At 42.6% G+C, this 22,714-nt stretch overlaps 1 protein-coding gene across 4 annotated transcripts in view; it reads right to left on the reverse strand.

The window, feature by feature from the left end:
* NIPBL (NIPBL cohesin loading factor) overlaps positions 1–22,714 on the reverse strand; it is a 218,838-nt gene that overhangs the window by 126,053 nt on the left and 70,071 nt on the right. For all 4 annotated transcript variants that reach the window (XM_019495976.2, XM_019495977.2, XM_014593996.3 and 1 more), the window contains exon 2: positions 1,094–1,236. In XM_019495976.2, the coding sequence (XP_019351521.1) occupies positions 1,094–1,157 (64 nt within the window). In that variant the 5' untranslated portion in view covers positions 1,158–1,236. The remainder of the gene's footprint in view (positions 1–1,093; positions 1,237–22,714) is intronic.

The raw sequence follows: 22,714 nt of genomic DNA on the forward strand, positions 1-22,714 counted from the left end.
TCATTGGATATTTTTTCTGCAAGGTTTCTTGTCAACTCTTTCCAAATTTCAACAGTACCATTATAGGAACATAGATTTGAAAGAACTTCTTGGGTTATCAAGCCTGGTATACCAGGGGACTACACAATCACATTGGAGAATCCTTTTCATAAATTTATCAAACTCCAGCTTAAAATCAGTTAAGTTTCTTGCTCCTGCCCCCTCAGAATAATTCTGACTAAAAGGCTTTTCCAGGACCTAACTCTTCTGACAACTAAAAATGTTTTTTTTCAATTTCTCACCTACATTTATGCACAGCCAAGTTATAACTATTTGTTCTCGTGCCAACATAGTTCTTTAGCTTAAAGTTATTCTCCATGTTCTGGTGTTTACCCAGATGTATTAGAAAGTAGTCACATTCCCTTTTTTCATATATTTCAGCATCTTCCTTTATTCTTGGAATATTCAAGTCTGTCTCTAAAATATATATCATGTGAACACTGCACCCATAGGTTGCAAGTTTTAGGTCACTTAATTTTGCTCTAGTTTTTTGGTGGTTTTTGTTGTTGTTTTGTTGGTTTTTTAAACACAGTCTTAATATATTATGACTCCTTGCAGACGAAAAAAGGCCATGTGCTTTCCTGGAAGCAGTAGCGCATTAGTTCAACCTGGCTCTGCAGCTTCTGTATACATAGGGCACTTCAGTGGGGCTTTTTGGCACTTTTATCTAAAGCTGATTCAATGAGCATTAGATAAAAGCGCCAAAAAAATCCCCGCCAAAGCACCCAAACTATACAGATTCTTCAGAGCCTGGTAGAATTAATGCTGACTCTTCTGGGCATGCACTGGGTTCATTGTGGAAGTGTGCTGAATTTAAAGTAAAGAGCATTTTGGTTTTGTTTGTTTTTTCCATGGCTGCAAGCAGCCTATGATACAAGTTCAGGCCTTACATTTTAATGGATTAATTTGAAAAAGAAAACCTCTTTAAAAGTGCATAGCTTTATAAATAATGAAATTTCACCATGCATATTTCTCTAAAAATTCTAAACAAACAAAATGTGGGAAAAATGGGTGTGGGATATAAATGAGAGATTAGAGCAGGGAAAGTACTTACGGTCTGTGAGACTAGCAATCCCTGCAAGAGTAGTGATGGGAACATGAGGCATATCCCCATTCATCCTGAAGCTCTGGGATGGTAGTGCCTACGCAGATACTTAGTTCAGGTGCCAGCTATCATTACATTCCATCTCCCAAGCACTACAAAAAGGAAAAAAAAATGAAAGCTCAATTTGCTTTTGGTCTATTTGAAAAAGCAAAAGCATTAATGCAGTCTAAATAGCACCTCTCAACTGTATTCTTAGCATACTTTTATTCATTTTTTCTTTTGTGAACACAAAATAGTAAGCAAGCATTGGTGAAAGATAAGAAACAAAAAGTTAATCCCATCAATACTGGGTAGAACAATTAACATCTCAACATTATTCAAATAACAAAACAGACTGATTAAAAAAGCAAGTTTCTCATGATGCATTTCACTTCCAAGAGACAAGGAAAGATATGAAATGCAGTGAAGGAAAAGAAACTATTGTTCAGTTAATTCACTATCCAGCAAATTGTCAGCCATTGCTAGTTAAGGAATACCAGCAAATTAGACACGTAATGCACAGAAATGTTACAACTGATCACATAATAAATGATGAAAGGTTACTGTAACAATGACTGGTGGAAAAAATTGTGTTTGCATTTTCTGCCTCCTCATTTTCAGTCATTATCATGTATATGTTTGGAGGGTAAGGGAGTCTTTCAAACATTAATGGGTTAAAGAAACATCAAATAGGAAAGTGTAATTTGTAATCACTAAAATTAGCAGGGGAACAAAAGACAGATACAGCTCATTAACACATTTAAAAATAAATAAATTTGATGGTATTCTTTTAAACACTAGTTAGAGACATATTTGGCCCAAAGTGTTATTTGGGGGATGAATTTTTTCTTTTCCCCAACAAAAGTTTGTGAAGTCACCAATGAACTAGTTCATACATTTCCTGGAAAACAGTGCAGTTACTGAAAAGTACTTGGCCACTCAAATTTATCTGGCTGTAAAGACCCATTAGCAATAAAATACCACAATACTAGGAGACCATGGTGATTATACACTGTTAAATGAATCCTACTTAATAAATAATTTTACTGAATAGTTTTTACTTCAGATGAGGAAACTACATATTTTACAAGGATTACATCCATTTCAGTCTGCTGCTGCTGTTCCTATAAATAAAAGCAGGTTATGACCTCCTCTGAAGACTGACTTAAACAAAACAAAACAAAACCAAAAAAACAAAGGAAAGCAGCTACATATATACTCCTTGATCTAAGAGAGGAAGAAACATTTACATGCACAAAGGAATCTGAGGGAAAAAAGTAAAGGAAGTAGTAATTATACCAGCCTGTCTCAGCCACTTTTACAGGCAAACAGAAGTTGAATAGGACAACAACAATTACTAAGTTTGATACAAAAGTTGGAAGTTTCGACCAAGTTCCATGAAAAGTGCATTTCTGGTAAGAAGCACAAACACATCAGCAGTTTCTCCCTACCCCAGCTGAGAACAGCAACAGCAGCAGGCAGGTTGCTGCCTGGTCCCCCCAGATCTTCAATGCCAGCCAAAGAGTAAGCGTGGGGAGGGGGATCCCACTTACCACAGCACTGTCGTCTCTGGCTGGAATGGGGCAGGAGTGGCTCTGGAACACGTCCCCACCCAAAAATCAGCTGAGGGCAGCAGCAGCAGGTAGAGCAGTGGAGGGAAAGGATGCTGAGGTTGGAGGGGAAGAGAAGGGAAAGATTCTTACCTGCTTTGGGGACTGCTGCTCCAGCAGCATGATACAAAAATGGGAGTGCAACTGCCCCCACAAGATTCGCTTCTAGTGTGGTGCCTTTCTTGTGGTTCGGGGAGAGGTGCATGCGCCCCCTCGCTCTCCCAACATCTCCATGGCTTTCCAACTCCTGCCTTAAAAGCCACACTGTCAATTTCACCTTCTCACTATAGACCCTGTGCTCCAGGGTACAAGGCTCATTTAGGGCAAAGGGGAGGAGTGGTGATGTTGCCAGGGGCTGAAGGGTCAACGTGGCTTGCCTTCCTCTCGCCCCAAATGAACCTGATACCTGGGAGCATAGGTAAAATTGACCATCTTTCAAGGCAAGGGCTGAAAAGCCACAGAGGTCTTGGTCCCTCTGGGAACCACAAGTAAGGGGTGCAGAGCCCCCCTACACCTGGCAACTCCTCCACTCCACTGGAAGGTCTGGATACTCTATCAGTCCCTCATGGCATTTCAGCAGTAGTGCAATTCCTAAAAGCTGAGGGTTCTCATTAGAACCCTTAGTAGTATATGTGCAGACATTTCTGTCCAGGGACAACTGTGAACTGGCTCCAAATCAGTAACATTCTTGGAAAAATTCATGTGTTATGCCTGTTTGCACTCTAAAAATCTGGTCTTAATGCAGACAGAATCGCTTTGCAAGTCATTACAACCGTATTCTACTATCAATCATCCCCTGCATTTCACAGGTTAGAACTACCCCCCACCCCCAATATTGAATGGTCCTGCTCCATCACTAACTAGACTGTACTCCATTTCTTCTGTCTCCTAACAACTCCTGTTCACACCTCTTCACTCCTAGCTCACTGCTCTCCTCCATCTCTCCAAACACAGCTTGCATTTGTATGAAGTCTTTTCTTTGACATTTAAGTTCAGCCTTCCTCTGCTTCTTCTCCAGACCTGAGGAAGGGCACCTGATGCCTGAAAGCTTGTCCAATAGCTCTCCCAACTACACAGTTGATCCAGTAAGAAGTATCACAAAAAACCTTTGTCCTTTGGTGGACCATCACAGCTGCAACAATCCAACTCTTCTTGACCTGCTGGTCTCAAACAGGGAAGAACTGGTGGGGAATGTAGTAAGTAGCAGATGGCAACTTGGGCAGCAGTGACCATGAACTGATTGAGTTCAGGGTCCTAAGGAAAGGAAGGAAGGAGAACAAAAGAGTATCCTTACCCTGGACTTCAGGAAAGCAGATTTTGACTCCCTCAGGGAACTCATGGGAAGCTAGTCTGAGTGGGAGAGGAGTCCAGGAGAGCTGGCTGTACTTTGAAGTAGGGGTGCACCAACAGAGATTTTTGGGGCCGATACCGATAGCTGATTTTTAAAGAGGCATATTGGCTGATACTGATCTAATTTCTGATACCAGCCCGGCAACTTAGACAACTGCATGCAGCTGGTAAGTCTGGTGTGATGGAAGGGGAGGGAGGAAGGGGGAGGGAAGAAGCATGGGGGGGCAGACCAAGGCCCCCACAGTGAGGGAGGAGTGGGGCTGGGGCAAGTGTTGCCCAGCTGGGACATGGCAGGTGTGGGACAGAACCACGGCTTGTCTGGGGAGCAGGGGGGGAGCGGGACAACACGACACAGTTCCCTCCGCTGCCACTGCTTGGTGCAGAAGCCCCTGGTCCTGCACTCGTCTGCTCATCCGGGAGTTGCTGGTCCAGCACTTGTCCGCTCATCCAGTGGCTCCTGCTGCTGCTCCCACCACTCGTCTGGGAGGGCATGGGAAGGCGTGTGCCCCTGGATCTGCATGGGGCGGGGCAAGGCAGGCCAGGAAGAGCCCCATGCAGCCCCCGCCCACCCCGCACGGATCCAGGGACACATGCTCTTTCCCCCCTCTTCCCCATGCCCCCCCAGACGAGCGGCAGGAGCAGCAGTGGGAGCCACCGGACAAGTAGGCTGGCAGAAGTGGCGCCCCCGCAAGACAAGATGCAGCTTCATCCCTGGCCCATTCCACCCCAGCTGGGCAGCACTTGCCCCAGTCCCACTCCTCCCTCATGGCAGGGGACTTCATCTACACCCCCAATCCCCCTTCCCTTCCTCCAAACCAGACCTACCAGCTGCACACAGTTCTCCAAGCTGCCGGGCTATGCTCCTCACTGCCTATGTGCTGAACTGTGGTTGCATGCATGCACAGGCATTCACTGCCCAAATTATTGGCCACATCAGGCTGATTTCCAACACGACCAATTTTCTTTATATCAGTTCCAATCCGATATCTGACCGGTGTATCAGTACTGATCAGTATGTAGGTCAGGGCTGGAACTGCTTTGTCTGTGAAAGGGTTAACTAATTAGTGGCTGCTGTACAGCAGGGGGGAGGGGAACAATCTGCTGTGCCACCAGAGCAGTGCAAAGGGTTATGGCCAGAGTGCACACTCTTGCCACAGCCCTTCCCAGTCCAAATCCACATGCTTCCCCCAGAAACAGAGGGACATGGGACAGTCTGATCTGACCTGTGTACTTCTGTTTCTGGGAGGAGCACATAGGGTCAGACTGGTAAGGGCTTTGGCATGCGTGCATGCTCTGGTTGCAGCTTCTCCCTGATTTGCCTCCAGAGGAGGCACATAGGGCCTTTCAACCTGGCTGCAGCAGCACTCATGGCACAGCATCCTGGAAGTGTTTTTTGGCACCACAGGGTGCTGCCAATCCCAAATGAGAATTGCTGGTCTAAAAGCAGTAAGATATAAACAGCTACCCCCAAATGGGAGTGAAGAACAGAGATAAAGTATGCCTTCTGTCTTCCAGAAACAAAGTCTTTCAAGAGGCAGATGTAAAACTTCAGATTTCTGACACATTCCATCAGGAGAGAATGCAGCAAGCATAACCCTGGGACGGAACACTTCTGTTTCATAGCAGCTCTGAACAGGGAGTCTGCTTCTCACCTTGATGGCTGCTAAAGTATCTGGTACAGCACTATGTATGCCCTTTATAAAAGGTCAAACTTTGATAAACTAAGGCCCATGGTGCACATTACACTTAGCATGCATTAAATGCAGTTAAAACACGAGTGACTGAGTTCAAGCAGTAAAACACATATTAAGTATGCTCATATTTTAGTGAAGTTATGACTTCTCATGTGAGGAGTATCTCCAGATCATATTAAGTAACACTGGTTTAGCTACCATTAGACTGCTCCACAGAAATAATACGAGCAAGCACACTCCTGACGCAGCTGTGACATTAGGTCAGGCACCCCCTTTGCTGTACCAAACCTCCAGGTGGGACAAGGAAAGTCACATATGTCAGGAGGAAGGATCCTGGATCTTGTCAAGCTCCTTCAGGATCAAGTTAAAATCTGGGTGCCCAGAGCCCTGGAGGGCCCCAGAATGGAGACCAGGAATCAGCTGTTTGTTGGGTCCCAGCCCTGGCACTGGACTGGAGCTGGCTCAATACTCCAGTGCAGTGCTGGGGCTGGGACTGACAATCAGAAAGCTGTTCAAGTCAAGGGCCATAATAAATATTACTGTGTGACTGCTCAGAACATGCTCTAACTTTAATACTGTATAGATTTAATATGTACTGTGTCCATGCAACAAGGCCCCAAGGGAACTAATTAATTAAATGGATTGAGCCACTCAGGGACTTAAATAAGCTACTCTGGGGGTTAAAAGTTCTTTAATTCCAAGGTCCCAAAAGTATCAGGAACCTGTATTCCAAAAAAAGGGGAAAGTTTTCAGAAAGGGTCTCAAGACTTAACTGGATAAATAACCTCTTAAACAAAAATACTAAGAACACATGGAGCCTAGAAGGAATGGGGAGGTATTGGGAAGCAAAGAAAACTGTAGCTTAGACATCGAATACCAATAAATTCTTCAGTTATATAAATGAAAAGAGACATGAGGCTGCCATGTAGTGAGGATAAGATAAAGACTAAAGATAACCTTGATATGACCCAAAAAACCCAAAATGAATACTTTTGCCTCAGTTTTCAATAGAGACAATGAATTTGATCACTAGGGCACAGACAGGATTAATAAAGGCAATGAGGGTCCAGATATGGAAATTACCTCACCTGAGGTGGAAGCAAAATTTTAAGCACTTAATGAACTCAAACTCAAATTACAAGGGCCAGATAATCTCCATCCCAGAAACCTGAAAATATTGTCACAAGTAATCATAAACCCAGAGCAAACATTGTTCTTCAATCTACCAAGGAAACATTATCAATACCAGGAGTATGATATCATACAGGAGGATCTGGATAACTTTGAGAACTGGTGAAAAAGAACTGGTGTCATATACTTGAGGACTGAGCTGGGAGCTCATCATCTGGAAACAAAAAAGGATAAGACCCTTAGTGGACCAACTGGTCCTAGTATGACGATGAGGCACCAATATACCACTATGAAAAGGACTGTCTAGATCGGGGTGGGCAAAATATGGCCCATGGGCAGCATTCGGCCTGCGAGGCCATTCTATCCGGCCCGAGGGGCCCCTAAAAAAAAATGTAAAAAATTAATATTTCTCTGCCCTTGGTTCCTGTCAAAAATGACAGGAACCAAGGGCAGTAGGACCGTGGGGAAGCCCGGCGGCCTCCCACAACAGCGGGCCCGCCCAGCCCCAGTTTCTGGGAGCATGTGGCTGCCCTGGCAGCGCAAGAACCTCAGTTAAGTGGGGAGGGGGGGGATCCTGGGCAGGGAAGGAGTGTGTGGGGGGGGGACGACGACATGGAAGTAGTCCCTCTGTGCCCCATGACCTGCGCTGCAGCTGTTCACAGCCCGCATGAGTCTGCCTGTGCCCGCTCCAGACAGCCCTGTGAGGGCTGCGAATGCCTGCAGCATGGGGAACCGGCCGTGGGGCAGGGTAGGGGCCACTTCCACCCCACGCTCAGCTTTTCCTTGTGCCAAGAAAAGTAGCCCCTCGCCCACCCCATGGCTGGTGCCCCGCGCTGCAGACACTTGCAGCCTGTGCAGGGCTGTCCAGAGCAGGCACAGGAAGCCCCAGGCAGGCTGCAAGCAGCTGCAGTGCGGGGCCGCTTAAGTTCAGCACCACCTTGTAACCCGGCCCCACTGCCAGGCTGGCAGCAGGGGTGGGTTACAAGCTGGTGCTGAGCACGGGGAAAAGCAGCCTCTTGCCCGCCCCATGACCAGCGTTGCAGCCTGCATGAGGCTGCCTGGGCTGCTCCAGACAGCCCACCACGGGCCGCACAGGGAGCACTGGCCATTTTGGGGGGAGGAAGGGAGGGCAAGGGGCTGCTTTTCCCCATGCTCAGTACCAGCTTCTTCCCTGCTGGCAAGCCGGGGGTTGGGGCCAAGCGCTGCTCCCTGCCTGTACCACGGGGCTGGGGGACACTGGGTGTGAACGGGCGGGGAGCCAGCAGGAGCATGGGGCCTGCACCAGGGTCCCAGGGCCAGTGCCGGCAGGGCCCAGACCAGGGTGGCAGGAGCGCAGGATCCCAGCTGGCAGGGGCACTATGGAGCTGGGCCAGCTCCCCCCTCCCTGCTGGTGCAGCTCAGCCTGGCTCCACAGACACTTGCCAGCCTGTGCCCCGCTTTGGGCGCCAACGGTGCTGGCCCTGGCACATTGGTCCCAAGATGGTGACCAGGGGGCGGGGCATGTCAAGGGGTGGGGCACCTGTCATGGGGCGGGGCTACCCATGCAGCCCTTGACAGCCTGCCAAAACTGGGTAAGTGGCCCTCTGTCCAAAATAATTGCCTGCCCCTGGTCTAGATAACAGTCTGCTGACAAGTAAAAGGGAAAACACCTTTTCTCCCTTCCTGCAAAGAGGGGGATGTGGACCAATGGCTTGAAGTTGTAGCAAAATAAGTTTAAATTGGATATCTGGAAAAAACTTCTTCACTGTCAGAATAGTGAGGCTGTGGAATAGATTGCCTAGGCAAGTTGTGGACTCTCCATCACTGGAGATGTTCAAGAGGCTGGATAATTACTGGCCAGGGGTGATCTAGGTGTAGCTGTACCTACTTTCTACTATGGGCATTTCCCATACTTCTGGACTTTCCTGGTTGACTCTGATCCTGACCCTTTTTCTGCTATGTGTGTCAGGGTGTTTTTAAGATTTCCTAGAGGCAATGGGTGTTGGCTATAGCCAAAGCTGGGGACTGTTAATGGGGTGTGCCAATGCTTCTGCTGGGACCAAAGCCAGAGGTTCTTGGCTGAAGGGTCTTGTCCCTCTGGTCAGGGTCAGACTGACTGCCATATTTGGGGTCAGGAAGGAACTTTACCCCATGGTCAGACTGGTATGGACTGTGGGGGTGGGGGGGGAAGCGTTGCCTTCCTCTGTAGCGGGGGGATGGTCTCTACCTGGGACCTATTGAGCATATACTGACATTTCATAGAAGCAGGACATTAGCTGCCATAGTTCCCCTGCCTTACTTGTGGTAGGTTAGGGTGTTAGGTCTAGGTTGCATCAGGGTTGATAATAGTTTAAAGCAGAGTTTAGTTTATGGAATGGTTTGGATACGGATAATCCTGCTTCAGGCAGGTGGCTGGATTAGATCAGTGGTTCTCTTTTTTGTACCAGGACCCATTTGTAAACATCAATGGCCAGTCCTGACCCAGTGCCTCTCACTCCCAACCCGCTGCTCCCTGCCCAGTGTGGGGGGCAGGTTTGGGGCATGGTGGACCTCAAGCAACCCCTCGCAGGCTCGAATTTTGCCATCCTGAAAGGGAAAAGCCACAGTTTTCCATGTCGTTCTACTTTAAAGAAGAATTTTTTAAGTTTGTTCACAACCCATTCATATATTCTTGAGACTCATTTTTTGGGTCATGACCTACAGGTTGAGAAACACCAGACTAGACCTCTGGAGGTCCCTTCCAGCCTTACTTCTCTGTCACTCTGACTTTTATCAAATCCCCTTCAGCCTTCTCTTCTCTTGACTAAATAACCCTAGTTCTTTCAGCCTTTTCTCATAAGTCTTTTGGCATGGTGCTGTGGGAAGTTTAGGAGTAATAGGGAGCCAAAAACTGTAACTTCTAAGATGGAACTCAGTAAAGTCATGAAAGGCACTGGACATTGTTGTTGCCTGCAACAACAAAGGGCCTGCACTATGACGGAGGAGGTTTTTCCAGTAAAAAAAATATTCCTATGTATGATAGTATAGGTGAATGAATGCGAGCTAGCAGATGAGAAAGAGGGGGAGATTAATGGGATTAGTGAGAAATGATATACTGTGTTTTCTGCTCTTTACATAAGGGTAATACTAAGACACCCAGAACAGCTAGGTCCAAATACTCCATCTGCTGTGTAAAGTGCAAAAGAAAACTGGCTACAAAAAAGCAATCTGAAACCAGGAACATAGTGAAATAGAAAGTGACTGCAGAGATCTAATGAAAGTAAAACTGCAGCTTGAAGCCACGGGAACTGTGGGTAAACTGCTTATTTATGGAGGAAGTCAGAAAAAAGGTCAAGCAGTTTAGGGAATAGATTTGATGGCTCAGAATAAGTCTGGCCTTCTAGAGCAAGAGACTAGAACAGGAGATGGTTCTGATTAGAAAAGGAGGATTGTTTTACGGAGTTTAATGGGAACTAAATACACTGTTGCATAGTCTAACAGGTCTTATTAATGGTAGGGAAATTTTACAGAATTATGAAACTTCTACATCACTACTTCTCTTCAAGGCCATAAGAGATTGCTAAACATTTCTACTTTTATAAGCAGGATTAATAAGAAAAAGGACCTGCTTTATGAACATGTAGCTAAATTAAGGAAATTTAAATTATGGAAACAAAGTACTGCCAAATTGGAGAGCTATTAAAGGATAAACCCCTTTATGTGTGGTATGCAAAATTATACCAGATACAAACCAGAATCAGCAGGATGTATATACAATTAGGCTTTACATATTGTGTATATTTACTAAATACAGTCTGGGTTAGGGTTGAAACCTACTGTGTCTTTGTGGCTTCTATATATTGTGTTAAATAAAGACAACAGATATTATGAGAGGCGATGGGCAAGAATGAAGAGAAGTGTCAAAGGGTATATACAAGGAACTGGTAGAGCATACACTGTAGCAGGGTGCGCTGATTTAAATTAAAGTCAATTTAAATCAGCAAGCCAAAAAGCCCAGTTTATATCACTGATTTTTTTAAATCAACTTTCCCATTGTATTTTGGGGTTTTTTTAAAGAAAGGTATATTTTCATTGGTGATGTAACAATTAAGGCATGTTGCTTTACAACTAAATCCAGTTTTTACAGTAGGTTTGGTATATAGGTTTTCTAGGTACACAACCCCCCCCCGCCCTTAACATATTTGGATTGTTAGACTCCTACATTTTAATATTTTATTTCACCATTTTATAGCATATATTTCTTATTCGCTAGATGATTAACTTTTTGCTTATATTTATATCAAGCTGCATTAAGATGACAACTTGAATTTAATTAAGCACAGAAAAACTAGCACATCTAATTTATTAAACAAAACTTCAATATTTTGGATATAAAAACTTTAAAAAAAATCAAAACATGGCACACATTTACACTTAACTAATTTATTAAACCCTAGTATTTACTGCTAAAATATTAGAAGTATGAAGTGTTGTTAGTGAATGAAATAGATTATTTCAGGTCACACACCCTGGGGAAAATTTTCTAAAATGCCTAAATGGAAGTCAGTTGAGCTTAAGTTCCTACTTGCCTCTTTCTAAAATGAGGCAGTCATTTTTATCTAGGCTATTCTAAAATTTTTACCCCCTTTCTCTCAAATACTTAAGACTCATGAATATCATCCTCTTCCCCCTTTTTATTCATAGTCTAGAAGAGAAAAACAAGCTTCCTTCTTCTTCAACTGCCAATAGATTTCTCAGCTTTGAATGAACCAGTCCAAATAAATACTTTGTGTTAAGAATATTGGCAAGAAAATGAGGTGGAGTGAATGCTTGATCTATCCACTTCCTTACTGCCTGCAATTAAACTTCGCTGTTGGGTATTTCTTGCTTTAATGCTTCTTGATGTTGTTTCCAAATTTCAACAGCATCCACAGTACTGAAGAAATCTTTCTGTAGTTTGTCCAAGACTATGGATATAGGTTGAACATATTCAGCATATCTTCTACATTTCTCTTTAGTCCAATGTTGACTACTCTAGCTGTGATACTTCCATCCGTTCTGTCATGATTTTCTTCACAGATGATCATCAGGATAGGCCAGTTCTTAATAAATAGCCCAAAGCAGTCAACCGCTGCATTCTCTCCTACATCTTGGGGGAGAATTGGCTTGGATCCCCCATCTCTCCTCAGTGAAGCTGAAGCAAACTGGTTGTTCTGGAAGTATTATTCAATTTCAACATTTTTCTTTATTACTGGACTACTTAAGTCTTTGCCTAAAAGATGCATTAAATGAGCACTGTACTCATATAAGTTTCAGTCTTGCTTCATTATCTTCCAAGTTTCTCCCCACCTTTGCTACATTTACAGCATTCGATTCTAATACCTGTGATGACTTTACTGATCCTTTGCTTCTATTAGTATAGACCCGGCATCCCTTGCAGGGTCTAGCCCTTAGTATATGAACTCATGTGCCATATTTTTAAAGCTCAACCTCAAAAATGAGATGTTTCCACACCCCATTATTTTATAGAAGAAAATCAGCCTTTAACTCCAGAATTTTTAGTAGAGGCGCATTGGCTCAACATACTATCTATTTAAATAATTTTAACAGATTATAATAAATTTATACTTTAACTTATACTGTACTGAATTCAAAATTTCATCTTAAGATGGTTTATTTTTAAGAAGGAAAATATGATTATAATTTATATTAAAAAATTAAAAATCTGATTTAAATTAAAAATCCCAATTTAAATTACAAAAAATAGTGTTGATTTTTATCCACCCTGTACTGTAGTGAAATAAAAAGATAGATGGGGTAAGAGGGGCTTAAAAAGACAAGTTAAAAACACACTGATAAAGAACAACAAGAAAGTACAGTGAAGTCGAGATGGGAATTCAGGTGCTGTAAATAAACATTTCAAGCCCTATACACTAATAGTAGCTACAAAAAGAACTTTGCCCCCATGATGCAGCTGTAAGTACATTTACATTTGGAAAAGTGTTAAAAATTTTCAGGTTGCAAATCAAATATTTGATGAATAGAAAATGCCATATTTAATGTTACCAATACAATCTTAATTCTGCTGTTTTGTTTCTCTATCAAATGCAATGAATAAATCAGGGGTCACTGAAAAAAAAAAATACTACGTGATAACGTAACTACAGACCATTTCATAATTTATGCAGAAAGACAAAAGTAAGGATACACTGAAATTTTGGCACTCTCTCAACTTCAAGGTGCTTAACTCTTCAGCCTAAGCAACTTCCTTAAAAGGAAGAGTATTCATTTAATGCAAAAATAAGGTAAAATTAAGATGTATTGTGCCCTGGGTTAGTTAAATGCTAGTTATGTAATAGAAGCACCCGTCTTAGTTTCATTTGCTACAATCTCAAACTGCTCGTCTTGCAGCTACATGTGTCAAAAAGTCCCAACTGCTAAAGTATCACCAGGATGATCAACTGATTTGGGCTTCTTGCCTTGGGGGCATATCAGAGCCCTTAACTCCCCTGTGCTGCTGAAACTGGGAGTGCTGATCAGCTGACTGCCACTCCCAGCCTCACGGCGCAGCATAGCCGTTGGCTCCAGAGTCAAGGACTCCGGATGCATCTTCAAAGCTGGGAGTGTCAATCAGTTGACTGGCTTGCTACTTAGAAGGATCAATATGCACCTTTATAGGCTAACTAAAAATGAGAGCAAGCAAGAGTGAGAGCAAGCACAAGAGTGAGATACTTACTACTTGCCAGTGCAGGTGGTGGCCAAGACAATGATCACAATTAGGATCTGACCCCCAACCCCGCAATCGTGACTCTTGCCATACACATGTAGCACAGCAAGAAGTACAATTGCTGGGACTGCAGATCAAATCCCATCACACCTTTAATTTAATGTTTGCTGTATTAATTAAATGCTAGTTATTTAACGGAAGCATCATCTTATTTTTGTTTGCTACAGTCTCAAACTGCTTTTCTTACCGTTACAAGTGTCAAAGTACCAACTGTTTTCAAACAATCTACCAAAATCCTTAACTTCCTCCTAATAGCTACTAAATAATCTGGGGTACAGCAACAACTAAGAACAAAGCAGGAAAAGACTATTCAAAGTCACAGGGACAACTTTATTTATTTAAAAATGTTTAAAATGAAATGCTACTTATGTGGAATTTCCAGTCCTATTACCACAAACACTACAAATCTCAAGAATCATGATTCAGAATTTAAGGCTATGGAGAATATGCAGCATTCAAGATTACAATACCTAAACTTAATGTATTGTGGCTACATTAAAAACAGAATGCCTGAAGCAGGCTAAGTTTCAAAACTGAAGAGAAACATTCACACCAAGTTTGAAAAATGCACTCACTAACTTCCCCACAACCTAGCTTCCATTAAAAAATAAAATTAAAAAAATATCTAGCCATTATTGCAGTAAGGCATCTTATATAAGATAGCACACGGGTTAAAGAACATGGACCATCTTAAGAAAAGCCACAGAACAAAAAAATGCTTGAATGCCTAGAAGATTAAGTCTTAACAGGCAGTATTTAGATATTGCCCAAGTTTAGTGAGGCCCCAACCCTAACCTGATACCCTGGTTATCTGGGAGAAAGGTTTATGCTTTTTTTTTCTTTTTTTCTTAAATAACACACTTAAGTTAGAAAAAACAAAAGGTACTACTGAGAATGCTTTTGAGAAAGCCAGGATAAAAATGAAGTTAAGAAAACAAAATGGAAAAAGAGAAAATATGGAAACAACATATTGAAAACTATGAATCCAGGTGAATATACACTGATCTCCTTCCTACAGCAAAGAAAAAAATGCAGTTAAGTATAAAAGGAAAAGGGGGGATTGGGGGCAGGGAGATAAACCTAAACCAAAAGAAATAGAAAATTAGCTTCATTTTCAAGTTTTAAAGTTGAAAAACTGTAATTCATGTAGCTTGCCAGGGGAAAATTTGTTTTCTCTTTGAAGGACAGGACCTTTTGTGCATGGCAGCATAGGTATTTTTCATCTTAGTTGGTTGAATTAGGGACAGGTTTTTTAAAGCTATTTCACAGGGAGCTGTGTTCCTTTAAATATCTTTAAAACTCTGGCTCTTAATTCTCAGCCTGCCACCTGTCATACAGGAAATGGCATTTATGGACAATTTCTACTGCTCCTAACTTATTCCCCATCCCTTTTACTGTGGGTTGCATGCATTTTGTATGCATACTATGGAAGAGAAAGGAAGGGTGGAGTAAATTTAAAAATGTCTTTGTATACCTATGCACAGGTCTGGGGGTTAACAGTCAGAGATTTCTCATATCTGTGAAAGGCCCAATCCTTTTTGATAACTAGAGAAAAATACCCTTCATTATTTAAACTTTTTGGAGCCTTCCTTATGCTCCACAGATAATCAAAAATGGGACAAACACTAACAATATGCTTTGCAGATGTCCTTTTAAAAAGGGTTCTGTTAAAAAAATACTATATGGATTCTCTCTGTATATCAAAATAAAAAAGGCCATGGTTATTCAGTGTTTCCCTGGCATCATACTTCTATACTCAGAGCAGCATAATTAGTATGATTTCTGAAATTCTGTTTTCCCAGCTTATGGAGAAGTCCAGGATAAAATAGTCTAGCTCCTACCTAAGATCAAGCTATTTTAGAATTCTTGAAGTATCCCTGGAGACTTTGATATAAACTATCCCATACACAAAATACAATACAGAAAACTTCTCACAAACACTTTCAGTACTTTGCCTTTCGTTACTGCCCCCCCCATCTTTTCCAAGTACACCCAAACTCCATGAAACTATGCCCTCTAGTTCTCTTCCATGAATAAGCTGCTTGACTTCCCAAACAAATCAGACATGTTTATCCACAAGAGGGCGTATTTCCAATTAGTTTGCAAATCAGAGACTTTCATACAATGATAATTCTTATACCACTGCAGTTACGGAGTCTGAAGTTACGAATGCAACAAATAAAGATAGTAAGAAAGGAACTCTTAAATGTAAAATCATATTAAACCGACTGAGAAAGACCAGTAAAGTTATTCCTCCTAGGAGATGCATATTCCCAGCATCAAATCAATACCAAAAACAAGTCAATCACTACTGCCAAAGATCACTGACAGGGAAAGTATGGACTAAATGGATATGTACCTTGTCCCACTGTCCATTAAAGAAAATTATCAAAATACACCAAATAACTAAAGCACACTTCAGATATAGAAAATGATTTTAAATCTAACAGTAGAAATGCTGAATTATTTCCTCAGTGTAGAAGTATTTCAAACTCAGTATGAGTGAAGACTGCAGTCAGTTCAGAAAATGATCAGCTGATCTTAAACCATGAGGTTGATAAATGAAAATTCTAAAATAAAAACTAAGGAATTTCAAATAAAAAAAAATTAAGAGTCTAGATACCTTACTAAACCAGCATAAAGACTATTTACTTTCTTAGAGCAACTGCAACGCAAACTGATCTAATATAGCTTTAATGATGCCAACATTAAAAAGTTAACAACCAAAATAAAAAATAAATAAAACCAAGCTAAACTGAGGAAAACAGAGGATTACAATATCAAAAGAATATGTAGTTTCACTTACTTCCACCAACATCTGGAAACTTCAAAAACAGAACATGAATCAGGGCCTAAAACTTCCTGACTACAAGGGAAAAGCCGGTCTTACTCGTGTATCAATATAAAGTTGAATTCTTTGAGTTCAAGCTCTCACTTTAAACACGTACATTTCCTGCTGCTTTTGCTTTTACTTGTTTCAATTTATAAAAAAAAGCCTTTCTATGGCTCAGAACACCCTACATTTGTCCTGAAATATATTTAAAGGAACCGTATCAGCAGATAACCCAGCCATTACAGGGGTAAAACAATGTTTAAAATAATATTCCAAGATTGTTCCCAAAGAAACCACCAACCAAATAAAAGCTCATTCACTCTGACAATCCCACTTTTCGTAAAGTCAGAAAAAAGATAGATATTACAAGGTGCCTGAAAGATCAACAAATTCAGGGCAGTTTAAACCAGGGCGAAAGTATAAATCCCAAAGTTATGGGGTCCTCACTGAAAATGCCCTTTGCATCTATGGAGTTACACAAATAACTAAGAATGTTGTTTCTCCAAGAAAGCATATTTCCTGCTATTTCAGAGTGGAATTAGGGCAAAATTGAATCCTGATTAACATGGGAAGAAATTGGAAGTTATGGAATAAAAGTCACACCCTTGGTTCCAAAATAATCAAGCCACTACTGCTGCCTCCCCATCAGAAAAATTGACAGCAAGAACAAAATCTGAAATTTGTTTTAGTAGCATAAAAATACAGCCTAAACAACATAATCCATGAGTTCAAAAGTGAATTATACTTGAAAAGTTATGTCTACTTTTTGCAGCCAGAACAACAGTGGGTAGTGAATTGCTCTTGGACATGAAATATTCCCTGTCTGATTTCATAAAGTATATGCATGAATATACCAGTTAAAATTTTAGTCAGGCAGAATTCAGCGATGCTTGCAGCGTTTATCGTCACATGAAGACTAGCTTGGGAAACAGCAAACACCAGGTTAGCAATTGCAGCCTCAAAATGCCCGTGCATTTTGCGCAGTCTCAAAACATGCCCGTCTGGCATGAGACTGCACTGTAAAAGTGCATAAATCTGTGCCTCAAAGAGAAACAGAGTAGTAGGTATGTTTCAGGATTGAAAAATGTATCTGACATCAAACAGCTGAAGAATTAACTCTACAAGTACAGCCCAGCCAAAGCTTTTCCTGCGAAAGCACAACATTAAAGTAATGAAGCACCTGTATGTTATACAGTCTATAATGGCTTGACTTAAAATATTGCAAATATTTTAGAAGTAACTTACATCTTTCTTAGATTTGCTACACATTTTTCCTCCAGACTGCAATACAGTTTTAAAGTTTCCTTCTTACAGTACATGGCATTTTCTCCTGTGGTAACTTCGGGGTCTGTTTCCTTTCTTTTCTCATCCACCACCATAATACACCCCTTCTTTTCCTAGGCTTTTTTTGATGGTCTTCTTCCTTATACACTGCTACATAGATATACAGACACATTTGCAAAAACTCAAGCCTTTTATAACCCTCTTTCAGTAGATCAAGGGCTTGGAAATTGTACTAAACACCTGCTGGCTGGTAGACTAAACTTTTCTGTCAGTGACTGGTATGAAATAGGCCAAACACCCCTGTACTCCCCTGCTCCCACCTTCCCAAAAACCCATAGAACTTTAAACAAAGTTTTCTGGGGCAAGTACATCTTTTTCCAGCTTTGTTTGGACAACTCATGAGGAAATAAAAAGTGAATTAATCAGTTCACATCATATCATGCAAACTTAACTCAGTCACTACTTTCTACACATACGCATACATGGACATACAGAGCTCTGGATTTCAGAGGTCATTTATTTCACTGGCTGATAGCTTGGTAAAGAATTGTCCAGAAGAGGGATTAAGACAAAGGCTGGCATTCTTTGGCAGACAAAATTAAAAATTGCAATGTGTAGTCTACAGTATACAGCAGATGTTAGTGAGTGGAGAGGTCATTTAGTTTGTTTTCTTTTCTGGGTTTGTCACAGGTGGACGATCTCTAAATTGCTTACTATGGAAGTTTTCTGGATATCAAGTGACTGGATTTGGGGGGTTTTTTAATGCTAAAGACCCAATCTGCCTGGGGGGAAACTATTGAGAGAGATGTATTATCTACCCACTTCCCAGCAGATAACACCCACTTTCCCTATACACTAGGTGCGCTTAACCCCCCTGCCTGTGGGCCAGATGTGTCATCTGGCTCATAGGGCTCCCCAAGAGTTCATAAACTTGATGGTGGTGGAGCAGCAGCAGCATTACTTGCTGCTACCCTGTTGCCAAATTTCCAGACCCCTGTGGAGCCCCGTGAGCCAGATAACATGGTCCTTGAATGCCAACTGCACCCATGTGCAGCTAGATCCAGGCGCATAGATCAGGCCAGTGCATAGCTGGGCTGGCACATGGCCAGATCACACCCATGCACCAAACCCATGCATTGATCCTATGAGGGATTCCTTCAGCCCACATGTCATCTGGCCCATGGGACTGAGTGGTTGGGCCTTTGACCCTTTAATGTCCACCCACCCATTTCAACAACCAAGTTTTGTGCAGTTTCACATATTCTGCCCCAATCACTACTTGGATAACAGTGGGCTTTGCATAAACCGAAACTGGGTAGACTTTGTAATAAGCCCAGCAGACAGTATGAAACCAGAGTAGTCAAAGACTAGGTCCGGTACTGTTTAGCTCAGAAATGTTTCTACCTCAAGCTTGGTCTGTATCTGCTAGCTTTTGGAATGAGATAAGGCCTTCTGAAGAAATATCTGGAAAGAAGTATCTGATTAAGTGGCTGTTTATTTTGTACCATTCCTACAAGTAGGCTATTTCTGCCTTTTATTTCGGACCTTTTTACCTTAAAACAAGTGGTATTTAGTTTAGTCCCTTTACCCAAATAGAAAACTGAGAAAGCAGCCACATTACCAAACTTAGCAGGTAAGTAACAAATGTCTTTTATAGTGTAAGGTACTATGTATAAATTTTCTTCACTTTTTTAAAGGGAGGTTCATTAAATCTCTTTTTCTGTTGCAGTTAGTAACATTACCATCATTCCATCATTGTCCTTATAACTTAGACATAGAAGATGTTTCTATTTCCCTAATTTTTTTAACTTGTGTCAATCCTTCAACTGCAAGGTGGGCTCCCGTACTCTTACATAGTTGAAAAATACTGCAGTCGCTCACTCTCTCTCAAAATTAAGTAGAACATTTGCTGGTCCTATCTATAACCATATAAAGCAGGGTTGTTCAACCCACGGCCTGCAGGCTCTCTTGCCATGTCATCCAGCCCATGGAGTTCCCCACAGGTTTTAAAATTTGGTAGTGGGTGACCAGTGATATCACTCCCCTGCTACCAAATTTCCAGACCCATGCAGAGCCTCAGGCCCTGCAAACTAGATCAGGTGTGCAGAGCCTGATCCCAGGGCATACAGCCAGGAGGGGGCTCCAGTGCTAGATCCCATCATGCGGGGGCCAGCCAAGGCCATACAGGACAGGGGCATAGCTAGTAAGGACAGGCAAAATCTAATCAGTATTACATCTAAAACCCTAAATCAGTTCTGTTTGGGTTAGGAGTGCACTGATAAAGATTTTTTGGGGGCAGTACCAATGGCTGATTATTGACCAGCCATATCAGCTAATACCGATCTAACTGCCAATATGCAGCCTGGCAGCTTAGAGACCAGAGTCTGGCTGGTAAATCTGCTGGGGGAAAGAGGCGTTGGGAGTGGGGGGCAGATAAAGGCCCACATGGTGAGGGAGGAAGTGGGGCTGGGGCAGGTGGAGGCGCTGCCCAGCTGGGGCAGGGTGGGGAATGGATCTGGCTGCTCATCCGTCCCCCACAAAAGCTGATTGCTGATAACGTCAATTTTCCTTTTTATCGGTTTGATATGGACCAATGTATCAGTGCATCTCCAGTTTGGGTATTTTTTCAAGAGATTGCAAAACAAAGATTATTAAAAAGCTTCCTTTCTTGAAGGAATCTGATTATTTTATTAATGAAATCTATATAAAAAAAAATAGAGTCAATCCCAACAGAATAATAAAGAAAATCTTGAAAAGAAAGAAAAAAAGAAATCTTTTATTCTGAAAGCTGAAGATGTTTAGTATCTTAAATCTTTTTTGCGTTAGTATTTCAAATATACATAAAATAGACTCTTATGAAAAAAGTTTTTGGTTAGTGAATATATTTCAAAATTAGAGGCTATATATATTTTATGACAGACATTTGCTGATTTATTACTGAAAATGTGGAACTACCCACTAATCTGTGACCACAGAATCATTATTAGCAGCAGAATTCAAGGATTTCCTTGACTGTATTTTACTACTATTCTTAGTTTAAAAAAAAAAAAATGTCTTTCAGTGGCCAGTCTTACTGTCATTACCAGTAAAGGCAACTAAATTTCCTTGTTTTGTGTATTTAACTCTGCAAGTCCAACACTAAATCACAAAGCAATAAAGGATATTGCTTTCTACAACAGTACACAGGTCAGTACACAGGTCTTATCAACTAAGAACTTGTCCATACCAGAATTCTCACAACTCTAACTAGGGCTCAGTGTTTAACAGAGAAACCTTCCCTCTACATGAATAAATTCAGAGGTCTGGGGGACAAATAATGCCTGCAATTAGAGAGCCCCACGCACAGAAAGTCATAAAAATAAACCTAAGAATAGAGAGCCTTACAACACACACAGTACCCTTTTAATAAGGTGCACGCCACTAACATAACAGTCAGCTGTTGATCTGATCATGGCAAACTGGGTTAGCAACTGACCAGAAGCAAATTGGGAACTGAAAGTTTCCGGATGGACACACACTTCCGAACAGATAAAGGAGCTTTCATATTAGTGTTACTGCCTTCTTAGCTCTGGGACAGTGCTTCTCAATCTTGGTTTCACAAGACCCCTTCAAGTGTGTCATAGTGCCAGTGCTGGTGCTGGCACCACCACTGCTGTCACTGAGGCCAGGTGAAACTCTCCCATGTGCCTCTGCTTCCAGAAATGTGGATAGAACCAGATCTGGAAGTGGCTGCAGCAAGAGGGGGTGTTCCTGCCTGCATTAGACTTATCTGATAAAGTAAGGTGAGACAGTACAGCAGTGGTTCTGAACCAGGGAGCTGCTGAAGTCAGAAAAGTTAGGAGGGCTCCATTGAGTCTACAAAAAGTTGAGAACCACTGCTCTGGAGTAAGCTCTATGCAGATGCTCACAACATTGCCTTTGGTCTTCCTAAACTTCTACAGCCATTGCTGGCCACCCCAAGACTATAGCGCATTTCTGTCACTCATGCCCTAGTACTTAACTTCAGGGCTAAGTACAGATAATCAAAAAGTCTAAGGCTGAATCAATTCAAACTAGGAAGCTTTCTCTAAGCTGCATAGGTTCAACCAATAACCAACTGAACTGTCATTCAGTTTTAAATTGGGAAAGGCATGGGGAGGTCTGCAATGACCCCCAGGCCAGTAGGCAGGGGGTGCTAGAACACATCTCCCAGCCTGCTGGCCACCGCCAGCCCAGCCAAATGTCCTCAAACCCCTGCTGTCCACCCACAGGGGGTTCAGGAGCCCCCTGCCCAGGTGCTGGCTCACCTTGAGGGAGCCTCCCCCTTGGAGGTTCCCTCAACCCAGGCAGCCCTGGGGACCCGAGGGGAATTGTCCCCCTCCCCCCTTCCAGCTGCTGCTGCAGGATCAAGAGAGAAGAAGCCCTCCAGACCAGGTACCAGCCCGTGCAGCCCAGTGTGGGGGCACCAGGGGTCCCTGACTTGGGAGGGCTTCCCCCCACCTCAGCCGAGGATCCCCTAGCCCCAGGCAGCCCCAGGAGCTGAGGGGAATTCTTCCCAACTCTACCCATTTACCTTAGCTGCTGGAGTCTCAAGGATAGCACAGAGAGCAGATGGAAATTCCTTTGCTCCCCTGCATTAGTTTTGCTTCAGAGTTGCAGCAACTAAAGCAAAACCAGCTGTGGAGGAGCAGGAGACTGGCAGGAGCTAAGGCAAAGTTCGCCTGAGGCTGGGGAACCCTGGGCTGAGGTGGGAGGAAGCCCCCCAAGGCAGAGGCTCCCCGGTATCCCCAAGCTGCTGCAAGAACAGCCACCTGGGTGGGAGGACTCCTCTCTCCTTTCTGTGGCAGCCACTGAAGCAATCAGCAGCTGGGAAAGGGGAGGGGAGACAGTTGCCAGGGTCTGAAAAACAGACACCACAGGGGCTTTCCCTCCTCCGCATGTGCTGTGCAGACCTTGGCTAGGGGG

This window comes from Alligator mississippiensis, chromosome 3 (genome assembly GCF_030867095.1).
Source record: "Alligator mississippiensis isolate rAllMis1 chromosome 3, rAllMis1, whole genome shotgun sequence".
Classification (NCBI taxonomy): domain Eukaryota; kingdom Metazoa; phylum Chordata; order Crocodylia; family Alligatoridae; genus Alligator; species Alligator mississippiensis.